General features: G+C 40.5%; 2 protein-coding genes and 1 non-coding gene across 3 annotated transcripts; 2 read left to right on the plus strand and 1 right to left on the minus strand.

Moving 5' to 3' along the window:
• Positions 1-8,035: 8,035 nt before the first annotated feature.
• Positions 8,036-9,870, plus strand: LOC143634874 (uncharacterized). The gene is made up of 2 exons (XM_077102843.1): positions 8,036-8,487; positions 8,601-9,870. The coding sequence occupies exons 1-2, from the start codon at positions 8,036-8,038 to the stop codon at positions 9,868-9,870; spliced, it is 1,722 nt and encodes a 573-aa protein (XP_076958958.1).
• Positions 8,578-8,684, minus strand: LOC143634924 (small nucleolar RNA R71). Its single transcript, XR_013153962.1, has one exon. It is a non-coding gene; the product is annotated as a small nucleolar RNA R71 (small nucleolar RNA).
• Positions 9,871-10,114: 244 nt separating the features above from the next.
• On the plus strand, positions 10,115-11,848 carry LOC143634875 (uncharacterized). Its single transcript, XM_077102844.1, has 2 exons — positions 10,115-11,082; positions 11,383-11,848. The coding sequence occupies exons 1-2, from the start codon at positions 10,115-10,117 to the stop codon at positions 11,846-11,848; spliced, it is 1,434 nt and encodes a 477-aa protein (XP_076958959.1).
• Positions 11,849-12,889: the final 1,041 nt, after the last annotated feature.

Consider the following 12,889-nt stretch of genomic DNA (forward strand, 5'->3'; position numbering starts at 1 on the left):
TAGCTTGTCTTTCAAAAACATAACATAAAACATAGTATTTCAAACATCACGACAAATTTCCAGATGCCAGCCTCTTCGGATCCTGCTATGTGTCTTCCTCAAGCCAACTGTCTCAGTCGATTAACCTGCGTGCATACTAAAAGTCAGCTACGCTGAGTGAGTTCTAGTTAATCATACAACATTCAGTACATTCATAACTACGTACTTCCATACGTACTTCATACTTTCATAGTTCGTTCATAATATACATACTTACCTTCATACTTTATTCTAAATACTACTTTACATTATTCTATCCTGCATCGGATATTAGGGTCCGGTCCCTTTTTCTGCCTCGGATATTATTAGGGTCCGGTCCCTTTTTCTGCCTCGGATATTATTAGGGTCCGGTCCCTTTTCTGCCTTAAGTATTATTAGGGCTCAGTCCCTTTCTGCCTCGAGATTTATAAAGGGCCCGGTCCCTTTTTCTACCTTGAGTATTATTAGGGCTCAGTCCCTTTCTTCTGTACCTGGCTATCTCTTACATTCCTTCATAACATACATATGTACCATTCATTCGTACATTATACATAACATTATAACTTGACAGTACGTGCAATTCCGAAGATTGTTAGCGTACCAACAAGCAATCATTCATACTTTATATACGTATCGTTCATATCCCCAAACTATCACCCGAAGGTACATGCAATATCCGAAGATCGTTCACGCACCGTCAAACATTCATATATACAAAATCATATAAGGCATACACTTACCACTTAAGGTAAGTGTATTAACTAATCACATCGAGTATGCACACAGCTGTAACACCCCGGCTTTAAGCGGAATATGCCCGGGTGCAACGTACAGATCACTCATAAGCTCGTAACACTATTAAAAGTGACAATATATTTATTTTATTTCATAATTTCACAAGTACACATATAGTTTGATAATGAGACAAAAAGAACATCACATCTAAATGAAACAAATATTATTTATTGAAATAATCCTATGGTATAACTAATTTTCTTGTCCCGTCACTTCATCGTATCAACCTGCAGCACGTTTAAAATAATATATTTTGTCAACAACACATGTTTGTGAGTTTTCATAAGTTTTTGCGTATATAAATATATATTAAATATGTGATTCAACAATCGTCATGCAATAAACATTCAAACATAATGTAAATGAAATCAAATAGTGTCGTCCTCCCGTTCATTTAGCCGAAGCCGTAGAAGTCGGGGAAATGAGAACCACCTTACGTAAACAACCGAAGTCGTAACGTTAGACGGCGCAGGTACGTCCCGTCGGACCCTCCCACTATGTGTATGCGTTTGTGTTTGCGTAACTTCCATCATAAAAACAATAAGATGTTGCAAGCAAGTTCACGTATAATCATAAACAATATGCAAGAATAATATTAACATGTACGATAAATGTGAATCGTTTTGTAAATCAGCGCATAACTAACGAAATAAAAACTTGTGACATGCTACACTCCAAAAATATTAAAAGAGTTAAAAAGGGGTTATGAAAAACTCACTTGTTAAGTAAGTGAGTCGAGAGCGAAAAATGCCTTTAAACGAGTGAACTGACAAAGTTCGGTTCAACGAACGGCCCTAGATAAATAAATAGCTAGGCTTAAAAATAAGTTGCGTAAAGAAAATAATTTGGCGAGGACGTTCGGTTTATGGCAAAGCAATTTATAAGAAAAAATATATATATTTTAGGTTTATAAAAAAAGGCTTTTGGTTATTTGATTTGTTAAGTTAATTTATTTTAGTCTTAGAAAAACAAAAGGGTTATAATAAATATTAATTAATTTAGATGAGTCCGGTTTGTTCCAACCGAACAATTAATTAAGAAAACTAGTTTAACGAGTGGTTCATTTTTTGGTCGGACACGAACCCGGTTATTGAGTCGGGTTTGTGAGTAACATAATTTGAAAAATATGAAGTAGTATGTTAAAAAAAATGTTTGTTCTTGATTATTAGTTTGTAAAAATAAAACTTGACTTTTAAACATAAAATTCATAAACCGAAGATAAACAAGCCATTTACGCAGGATGATATGTCTCCATGAATCTCATTTGGGTTGTCATCATGGAAACAATCGTTATTCGTAATGACAAGAAATAAATATTATCCGGGGATTGTATCACAAAAGAAGAAGAAAATAATAATTCTTGAGCAATTGTCTTTTGAAAGTCAAACTTGAGACTTGGGAGAAATTGACAAGCATGAATGATTTTGAGTGTAAATTTGTTGTGCAAGGTGTCACACCCCCATCTTAGGCCTAGGCGTGTGACCCAATAGTTGGTATCATAATGTAAATAAATCAGAGTTGCGTTAGTTTGCTGAAGACTTATAAATCTTTAAGGATCAAAACATAACTTTTATATATACATTCAAAAAGACGGGATTATAAAACACCCGTTAGAGTTGTTAACAAAACATTACTTGTTTATATTTACAAACCATCATATGTTAAGTTTTAGAATAAATCCGAGCCATCGGATATTCAAAGCCCTTCGACATTTCCAAGTGCTAATCTTGTTCACCTGCAAAATGTAAGAAAATACGTCAGCAACGAATGCTGGTGAACACGCTGACGCAAAAATATTTTCTTTTACTTTATTACCCCTCGAGACTACGCGTGCCTCGGCCCAACGTGGCTTAGGAATAACAAAGTCAAATAACACATCATAAATACGAGCCTCTACTCTAGGTCACCTCAGCAAACACCGCAGCGTTCGACTTAGTTAAGTACCCGTAAATATACACAACGGTCGTACTCCCTGCAGGAGAACGTCCTACGACCAAGGGTGGTGCGATCATGCCCATTCATCGCATAGTACCACCTATATAAGGATCCAGACATACGTATACCACAGCCTGAGGGCTAGGTTTATACCCTTTATTTATAATGGTTTTAGGAACATATAGTTCCTTGTAAACAATTTCAAATAACAAGTTTGACTCATTTTAAAATACATAAAAGTTTGGGGGCGTATTCACCTTATCTCTTTAGGATCGGCTTCACTCACCGTCCAAGGGTCTTTCCCTTCTTTATCTCGCACCTATAGTACGAGTATAAATGTTTGTTAGTCGGATACACGATCCGGCTTAAGACCTTTAGTCTTACTTTATATCTCGATGAACCTCTAGTTCATTTATCTCATTTACTTGAAAGCCTTTAGTTTAAAAGTAATTATAAACCTTTAGTTTATATTAAAAACTCGACGTTTCTTCTTCTCTAAGAAACGTATTCTTTTTCTTTTATTATTTAAGAATACTCATTATTCATTAAATAATATTTTCATAACAAAGAGTATACATATATACTTACACACATATATACGTATCAATATTCAATATCTTATCTTTCATTCATTTCTTTGTTATGATTATTTTTCTTTTATCGAAGTATCGAGTATAACCTCGACTTAAGGCTTAAGACTTTAATATAATACTATATTATATTGAATTTGTCGTTACGCCTAACCATTATTGGCGTATTGGAAACCCTACGACTCGAGCAGCACTCCGACGCCGCTTTACTTCTTGATCAACTCTTTTCTCGACACGCAAATCAATGAACACCAAACTTCAACACATGTTGGCACGTAATTCGAGAACAAACGCCATTCTTGATAAGTGGGTGGAGGGTGGCACGCACTTCGAGAAAATGTCGACACTGAAATCGAGGGATTGGGTACGCTTATCGGGGGATTATGACACGTTTATCGAGGTGGGTCGTTAATATGATTGTAGGGATTCTAGAGAGAGGTTAGAGAGAAGTAAGAGAGCTGTTTGGGATGTGAAAATATGAAATCCCAGACCTGCTATTTATTGACATTTGCTGGGGTCCCATCGCGGTACGCGACCGCCTCCTGGGCACCCGTCGCATACCGCGACGTTACCCAGGTGAATCACACAGTAGGTCTGCCACGTGTTGCCACGTGGCAGACGGTGTGCCACGTGTTGACACATGGTGAACGATATGCCACGTGTTGTCACGTGTGGGGACACGTGGCGACCGGTGTGCCACGTGTGGACACGTGGTGAAAAGGTGTCAGACGTGTCAGGCCACATCATCGCGGTACGCGATGACGTAGGCTCAACAGCGATCGCGTATCGCTGTTGACTTCGTCTAGAAGCTTTGACCAAATCCCATCGTGGTACGCGATGGGCTTGCCTTTTGCCCCATCGCGTAGCGCGATGGGACAAGATACCAGAATTTTCATTTTAAACCCTTAACTTTGGAATTTGGCAAATCTAGTCCCTATACTTTGAAAAGTTTACATTTTGAACTCCAACTTTTCACGATGTTACACAAGGAATGTAGAGAATGAATGAACTTTTTCTAGGCTCAAAATCGTTAATAACAAGGTCAAGTGAGTTAATTTGATGGTTAGTCAAGAGGCTAGTCATAAGGCTTGGAATCATGGATTTTAACTAATTGAATGTTTAAACCCATTAAATGTTTTTGACTCAATTGATTAAAGAAAGATAATATAATACTTAGAATTAAATTTGTAACATCAAATATAATAAAACAACATTATAAACCTAAACAACATCATGAACATAAATACAAAAACAATTCACCATTTTATTAATAAATGATGATCCGAAAGATGTCGAAATTTTAAAATGGGTCGGATTTTTTGGCTTTCAAGAATGACGAATGTCACAACAGCCCCGAAAACATAACAAGGAATAGGGCTAGAAACTCACCTGAACTCGAGTATGTTCACCGTTAATTGTTATTCCTTTCTTTAGCTGTGCCCGACTAACTGTATAACAATTACACGTATCAATTTAACTATCACTACTCACATCGCGTTTCTAGTCTAGTTATAACCCTCAACAAACGGGGGTCCGGGGGCAGCGGGGTCTAGGGGCGGCAGCCCCTAGCAGGGTCCAAGGGGCAGAGCCCCTGGCTGGGGTCGGCCGCCAGGTCAGCTTGGAAAAATTTTATTTCCATTAACTGTCTTATCACATTTTTCATTAGAATTTTAAATTATTTTCTAATTCGCTAACTCATTTGCCCTAACAAATTATGCCTGATTCGTTAACTAATTCGTTATCTTTCATGATCTAGTTCGTTAGCTGATTCGTTATTCTGGTTCGTTATCTCAACATGGTCTGCTTCATTTCTTGGTTCTTAACTAATTGGGTTATCATAACGAACTGGTCCTTGTAACGAATTGAACCCTTTAACGAACTGGTCCTTTGACGAATCAGTTCATGTAACGAGTTGGACCTTCCAATTAGTTATCTTCTTTAACGAATGACTATAATGAATCAAGGGTGATTCGTTATCTTCTCCCTTAACGAATTGAACACGAACTGAAGGTAGTTCGCTATGCTTTCAGTAACGAATTACATGGCGAATCACCCCTAATTCGTTAACTCCCCGTTAACGAATTAGGGTTAGGTCAGAGAATGCCAGGAACATTCTCTGACATTCCCTTTACCTCGTACCATTTCCGGCGCCGTCGCCGGAAAAACGCGGTTTCGCCGGAAAAACGAGTTTTGACTCGTTTTTCGCCTCGTTCGATCCAGATCTGAGCTAGGGTGACCCCTAAGCTCATCTTAGGTTCGGTTTATACCCGTTTCCACCCGGATCTCGTGACTTAAACGGTTTAACGGTGTCGGCTCGTCGTTTCGCGACCAAATCTAACGGGTTTGAGCTCATAAAATATCATACTAACATTACCTTGGATTGGGATCGGTTTTCGTTGGTGATTTCGTCTAGAGAGAGAGAGAGAGAGCAAGATGAGAGAGAGCTAAGTGTGTGTTTTGGTGGTGTATGGAATATGTGTAAATGAATGAAAATGGGTAATTAAGGTTTATATAATTATGGACCATGGGCTTAAGCCCATGGTCTTTTCCTTCTTTCCTTCATGACCCAAGTCCATAACTCATATCCGTTTTACCCAACATTAGTGATGTAACACAAAGTGTACACCTTTTAGTATCAAATTATCCTCTTATTTTGGTAAAACTCCATGCAAATTCGTTGTATTCGGTACTTATTTGAGTTATTTATGAATTTGCAGGTCCGGGCGCTCGCCCTTGACGAAGAAACGATGAAAAGATGGCGTTTTTCAAACAAAAATCAAGAATCTGCCAAAAGTGCATGACCATGCTAAGAAAGTGCATGACCATGCAGAGAGCAGGTGCATGACCATGCTAAAGAAGTGTATGGCCATGTTGAGCAACTGCACCATCATGCACTTTATGGGTATGACGGTGCACCTTTATCGGAACCCGTGCACATCTGATACCGTGCTAAAGTGCATGACCATGCTAGGAAAGTGCATGACCATGCTCTGATACGGCACCATCATGCGCCTTATGTGCATGATAGTGCCACTTTATTAGAACGCGTGCACATCTACATCGTGCCAAAAGTGAAACTGCACCATCATGCACTTTTTTTGCACCATCATGCACTTCCGAGGGCACGAGCCCGTGCACTACCAATGCCAAGGACAAGACACATTAATTTTGAAAGTGCACTAGCTAGTTCCGGAAATGCATGACCATGCACTTTTTGTGCATGACCATGCACTTTTTGTGCATGACCATGCACTTTTTTGGAACCTGCAACTCTGAGCCACCGAAAGTGAAAGTTTGACTTACCCAAAATAGTGCACGACCATGCACTTTGTCCAGAAGCTTATAAACACTTATTTTCACTTCATTTTGGTGTGTGGAGCCTTAGGGATTCTCTCTCAACTCTTGAAAATTATGTTTTGTGTTCCTTAAGAGTTTGAAGGCTTCCACCATCCTCAAGATCCATTATTCCATTCTTCAATCCTTGCTTAATCTTAGTTTTCATTCCTTTGTTCTTGAACATGTTTTGTAAGCTTTTTTCTAGTTTGATTGTAGTTGTATTAAACCTTATGGGCTAATTACTTTTGTTATCTAGACAATGTTGAAACTCTTATTAATGTGATATATTATCTATGCATGATTTTTGGTAAAGTGATTTTCTTTCAAGAATATGGTTGAATTTATAAGTTGATATTGATGGTGTTCATGCTTGTTATGTTACATAACCTTGTTAGTTTTGCAAATGTTTAGGCATTCATGTTGGAAAACTATGTTCTAGATGTTTGTTCGTAAACTTTGAATGTTCATGAAATCTTTGTTCACATTACTAAGTTAGGAATGACTAGTAAAAATTAACTTGGTTATATAATTATTGATAAGTATGAAACCCTACACTTAATATTAGAAAATTGATGAGTGTTGTTATGATTCTTGACTTGGTGATGACTTGCTAGTTAAAGTTTCATAAGTTTATATTAATTTCTTGAATTTGGCTACTTTAGTGTAATCCTAGGTGGTTAGAATGTTGTTCATGCTAGCTTTCCTTTGATTATGAGACTTTTTTATTTGTTGAAAACCCATCATGATGATTATTTTCTATTATTAGGTTGCTTTATTGTAATCTAGTATTTATGTTTAGATTCATGATGTTTTACCATATTATTGCTATTTTATCATATTAGTAGAGTGGATTCATGTCTAGGTAGTTTGTTGGATTGATTATATTCTTGTGTTTTTACTTGTTTATTTTCATTGTATGCAAATTTAGTTAATTAAAAATTCAACTTAAGATTTACTTGTTCGGTTGGTCATTTACAAAGATTTAGTACTAGAAATTTGTCGTGTCCATGGATTGATACTCGGTTCTTACCGACACTTTATTACAAACGATAGGTACACTTGCCTTTCGTGTGTGGTTTAGTTGTAGGTGAAAACCTATTTTAAAACCTGATTTGTGTGGAACTTTTACTTAAATTTATATATATATATATATATTCACACACGTCAAGTTTTTGGCGCCGTTGCCGGGGACACGGTGATTTTTAAGGAACGATCCGAGTCTTTGATTAGCCTTGCTGATATTTTTGATCTATGTTATTTTATTTTATTTTTATTCATCATATTTTTTTTATTTTAGTGTAGTTTCTAGTTAGTTTCCGTGTCTTTGTTCGTTTTCCATTCCGCGTTCTTCTGGGAGATGAATGTCCACCACGCCCGGTCCTGAGCTTGTTTCACCTCTTTCTGAGCCCGAGCGAAATCTTCGAGAAGGTTTGAGGAGGAGAGCACGCGAGGTCGCCGTGGTCATTGAAAACGAAGAAGTGGAGGATACCGACACCCCTGAGGTAGAAGAAGAAGAAGAGATGACGGACCCGAACGATCAAGGTCACATGGACGACTTTGCCACACCATCTCTTGAAGGTTATGGCTGCAGCGTAACGCAGCCCGAGATTGCAGTGAGTTTCGAGATCAAGTCGAGCATCATTCATATGGTTGAAAATTCTGTTTCTTTTCATGGTCTCCAGAACGAGGACCCTCATGCTCACGTTTCACTTTTCCTTCGATTATGTGCGACATTCAAAATTAATAATTGTTCTGATGATGCCGTGAGACTTAGACTTTTTCCGTTCTCACTTCGCGAGTCTGCTCTGGAGTGGTTAGAGGAACTCCCTTCCGGTTCCATCACCACTTGGAATCAATTAGTTGAGCAGTTTCTTCTTCAATATTTCCCACCCGATAAACTGCTAAATTCAAAGCAAACATCACTAGTTTTCGTGTCGATGATGACGAGTCACTTCATGCCGCATGGGAGAGGTTCAAGGGCTTGTTAAGAAAATGCCCTCATCACGGTTTGAGTCGCGGGCTTCAATGTCGTACATTCTTTGACGCTTTATCCGGGGCACAAAAGCAGGCCGTTGATCAGGTTGCGGGAGGAGATTTCGGTAGGTGTACCCCAAATGAGGCGCTTGATATCTTGGAGAAATCTGCTAAGAAGAGTTTCACGTATAATCGGCCTCGTTGTATTCCTTCCTCTAAGGGTGTTCATCACGTTGATTCAAACACCCTTGTCTCCGCCCATTTAGAAGCTCTTACTAAAAGATTTGACCAAATGCAATCCGATCTTGTCAAATCTAGTTCTCGTTGTGGTGTGTGTGACGGAAAACACCAGACCAGTCAGTGCCAGCAGGCCATGGTGGTGGAGGATGTTGACTTTGTGGGCTGCCAAAACAATGCCTACGACAACACCTACAACCCGGGATGGAGAAACCACCCCAATTTCAACTGGAAAGATGATGGCAGCAATCAAAATCAAATGCCACCGGGTTTTGACAGAAAGCCAAATTATCAAAGTCAAACCCAAAATCAATCTTACCAGCAAAAGCCTCAATTTCAGGGTTCCAGCAGTGGTAATCAGTCAGGTGGGAGGACTAGCGTTAAAAGCCTTTTGTCCCAACTCTTGTCTAAGACCGAGACCTCAAACAAATTGGCTGAGCAGAGGAACCTGAAAATTGATGAGACTCTCCAGAGGCACGATCTTGAGTTGAGGAATCAGAAAGCTTCCATGCAAACCATTGAAAATCAAGTTGGACAGATTTCTCAACTCTTCTCTGTGAGACAACAGGGTAGCCTTCGTTGTAACACCGAAAGGAATCCAAATGCTGAGGCTAAGTCTATTACCCTGAGGAGTGGTAGGACTACCATTCCTGTTGACGCATCGGTTTCCACACCAAAACCGATTGCTGATGAGATCAAGACTGGGACTCCTGGTGAGGTGCACTCGAGGCTAGACCCAGCAAGTACCGCACAAATCAGTGAGCCAGTTAGGACTTATGTTCCTCCCATTCCATACCCAGGCCGTTTGAAGAAGCAGAAGATGGAAGAGCAGCATGGGAAATTCTTAGAGCTTTTTAAGCAGTTACACATTAATCTTACGTTCCTTGATGCCTTGAAAGAATTGCCGAAGTATGCTAAATTCTTGAAAGAGGTCCTCTCGAATAAGAAGAAGTTGGAGGAGCTTTCTTCTGTTACTTTGAATTAGGAGTGTTCCGCGGTACTTCAGAATAAATTGCCCAAAAAAATGACCGATCCGGGCAGTTTCACCATTCCTTGTTTGATCAGTAGTTTGTCGGTTAGTAATGCTTTAGCCGACCTAGGTGCTAGCATAAACTTGATGCCTTATTCCGTTTTTTTCCAAACTAGACCTAGGTGAGCCTAAGCCTACTCGCATGAGCATCTAGCTTGCCGACTGTTCTTTGAAATATCCTCGCGGTATAGTTGAGAATATGCTTGTGAAAATCGACAAATTCGTGTTTCCTGTCGATTTTGTGATCTTATACTTGGATGAGTATAAAAATGTACCACTTATCCTAGGTCTTCCTTTCCTAGCCACTGCTAGAGCTCTCATTGATGTATGCACCGGCAGACTCCCTCTTAGAGTTGGAGACGAGGAGGTAACCTTTGATATTGGGAAATCCATGCGACACCCACAGGATCATGATGACGTACTTTACATTGATATTATTGATTCTTGTGTGTGTGAACACCTTCAGGACACGTGTGAGGAGAGTTATCTGGATACTCAGTTGATTAGTGGAGTTGGTTCTGACCTTGTCATTGAGCCTCTACTTGAGGAGTTGGTTTATGGTGTAGACCACGAGCCTCCTGAGTGTTTGGAGAAAACTGAGGATGTTGATCGCGTTGCCGAGCCTAAGGCAAAACCTTCTATTGAGGACCCACCATCCATTGATCTTAAGGAACTTCCGTCCCATTTGGAGTATGCCTTTTTGGAGGATGGGTCTCGCTTGCCTGTTATCATTTCTTCGAGTCTGTCAAGTGAAGAGAAGGTTAAATTGCTTACGGTTCTCAAAAGGCACAAGCATGCGATCGCTTGGAAGATCATGGATATAAAAGGGATTAATCCATCCTTTTGTACCCATAAGATCTTGATGGAGGAGGAGTACAAACCTGTGATGCAGCATCAAAGGCGTCTCAACCCTAATATGCAAGACGTTGTGAAGAAAGAGGTCATCAAGCAACTCAATGCTGAATTGATTTATCCGATCTCTGATTCCCCATGGGTGAGCCCTGTGCAGGTTGTCCCGATAAAGGGCGGTATGACGGTTGTGATGAATGAGAAAAACGAGTTAATTCCTACTCGTACCGTCACAGGATGGAGAGTTTGCATTGATTACCGCAAACTCAATGACGCCATGCGAAAGGATCATTTTCCCCTCCCCTTTATCGATCAGATGTTAGAACGACTGTCGGGAAAAATGTTCTATTGTTTTCTCGACAGCTTCTCGGGATATTTTCAGATCCCCATCTCTCCTGAGGATCAGGAGAAGACGACATTCACATGTCCCTATGGCACATTCGCCTACCGGCGGATGCCCTTTGGATTGTTTAATGCCCTTGCCACGTTTCAAAGATGTATAGTGGCGATTTTTCATGATATGATCGAGGACTCCATGGAGGTTTTCATGGATGACTTTTCTGTTTTTGGGAGTTCTTTTGATCATTGTTTGAGAAATTTGGAGAAAATGTTGGCTAGGTGCGAAGAGGCCAACCTTGTTCTTAATTGGGAGAAATGCCACTTCATGGTGAAGGTGGGCATTGTGTTAGAGCATAAGATTTCACATGCGGGGCTTGAGGTTGATCGAGCCAAAATTGATACCATTTCTAAGCTTCCGCCACCGAATTCGGTGAAGTCTATTAGGTGTTTTCTTGGTCACGCGGGTTTTTATCGGCGATTCATAAAGGACTTTTCCCAAATCGCCCGCCCGATGACTAAGCTCCTCGAGAAGGAGGCCCCGTTCGTTTTTTCCTCCGAGTACCTTTGTGCATTTAAGTTGTTGAAGGAGAAATTGGTGAACGCTCCTATCATGGTAGCCCCCGACTGGACTCTTCCTTTTGAGTTGATGTGTGATGCTAGCGATTTTGCAGTTGGGGCGGTTTTAGGTCAAAGACAGGATAAGCATTTTCACCCGATTTTACTATGCGAGCAGGACTCTAAATGACGCGCAGGAGCATTACACGACTACCGAGAAAGAGCTCCTTGCGGTCGTCTTTGCTTTCGATAAATTTCGGTCTTATCTTGTCCTTTTTAAGACCATCGTGTTCACGGATCATGCAGCACTTCGTTATCTTTTCTGTAAACAAGATGCGAAGCCGAGACTCATTCGTTGGATTTTATTGCTGCAGGAGTTTGACATTGAGATTCGTGACAAAAAGGGCGCTGAGAATGTCGCGGCCGATCATCTCTCTCGTCTTGAGTGCTCAGCTTCATCAGAACAAGTGGGGGTCCACATTAATGACAATTTCCCCCACGAGTTCCTCATGCATATCAAGACGCGAGATGATGATCATCCTTGGTTTGCGGACATCGCAAATTTTCTCGCGAGTGGGATCGTATTAAAGGGCCTTACTCACTGGTAAAAGAATAAATTCTTTTATGATGTTAAGCATTATTTTTGGGAGGATCCCTATTTGTTTCGTGTCGGAGCCGATCACCTCGTGCGTAGGTGCGTGTATGGTTATGAAGCACGCAAAATCCTGAGTCACTGCCACGAGGGCCCGACCGGAGGACACCATGGAGCCACATCCACCGCGAAGAAGGTCTTTGATGCCGGTTTCTTTTGGCCAACCATCTTTCGTGATGCTCATGACATGGTGCAGTCTTGTGATGCTTGCCAAAGGGCAAGCAACATCTCATCACGAGACGAGATGCCCCAGCGACCGATTCAGGTTTGCGAGGTTTTTGATGTGTGGGGCATCGATTTCATGGGACCTTTCCCGACTTCTTTCAGCCACCGTTACATCCAAGTAGACGTTGACTATGTTTCAAAGTGGGCCGAGGCGCAAGCCTTGCCCACTAATGACGCTAGATCGGTGGTTAAATTCTTGTAGAAGTTGTTTTCTCGCTTTGGTGCCCCCAAAGCATTGATCAGTGACCGTGGGACTCATTTCTGTAATACCCAGTTGGAAAAGGTATTGTCCCGATATGGTGTTCATCATCGATTCTCTACACCATATAACCCGTAGACGAGCGGGCAGGTCGA

The sequence above is a fragment of the Bidens hawaiensis genome, unplaced genomic scaffold (genome assembly GCF_021521415.1).
Source record: "Bidens hawaiensis isolate Kalapana, Puna unplaced genomic scaffold, B.hawaiensis_p1.1 tig00007270_1, whole genome shotgun sequence".
NCBI lineage: Eukaryota > Viridiplantae > Streptophyta > Magnoliopsida > Asterales > Asteraceae > Bidens > Bidens hawaiensis.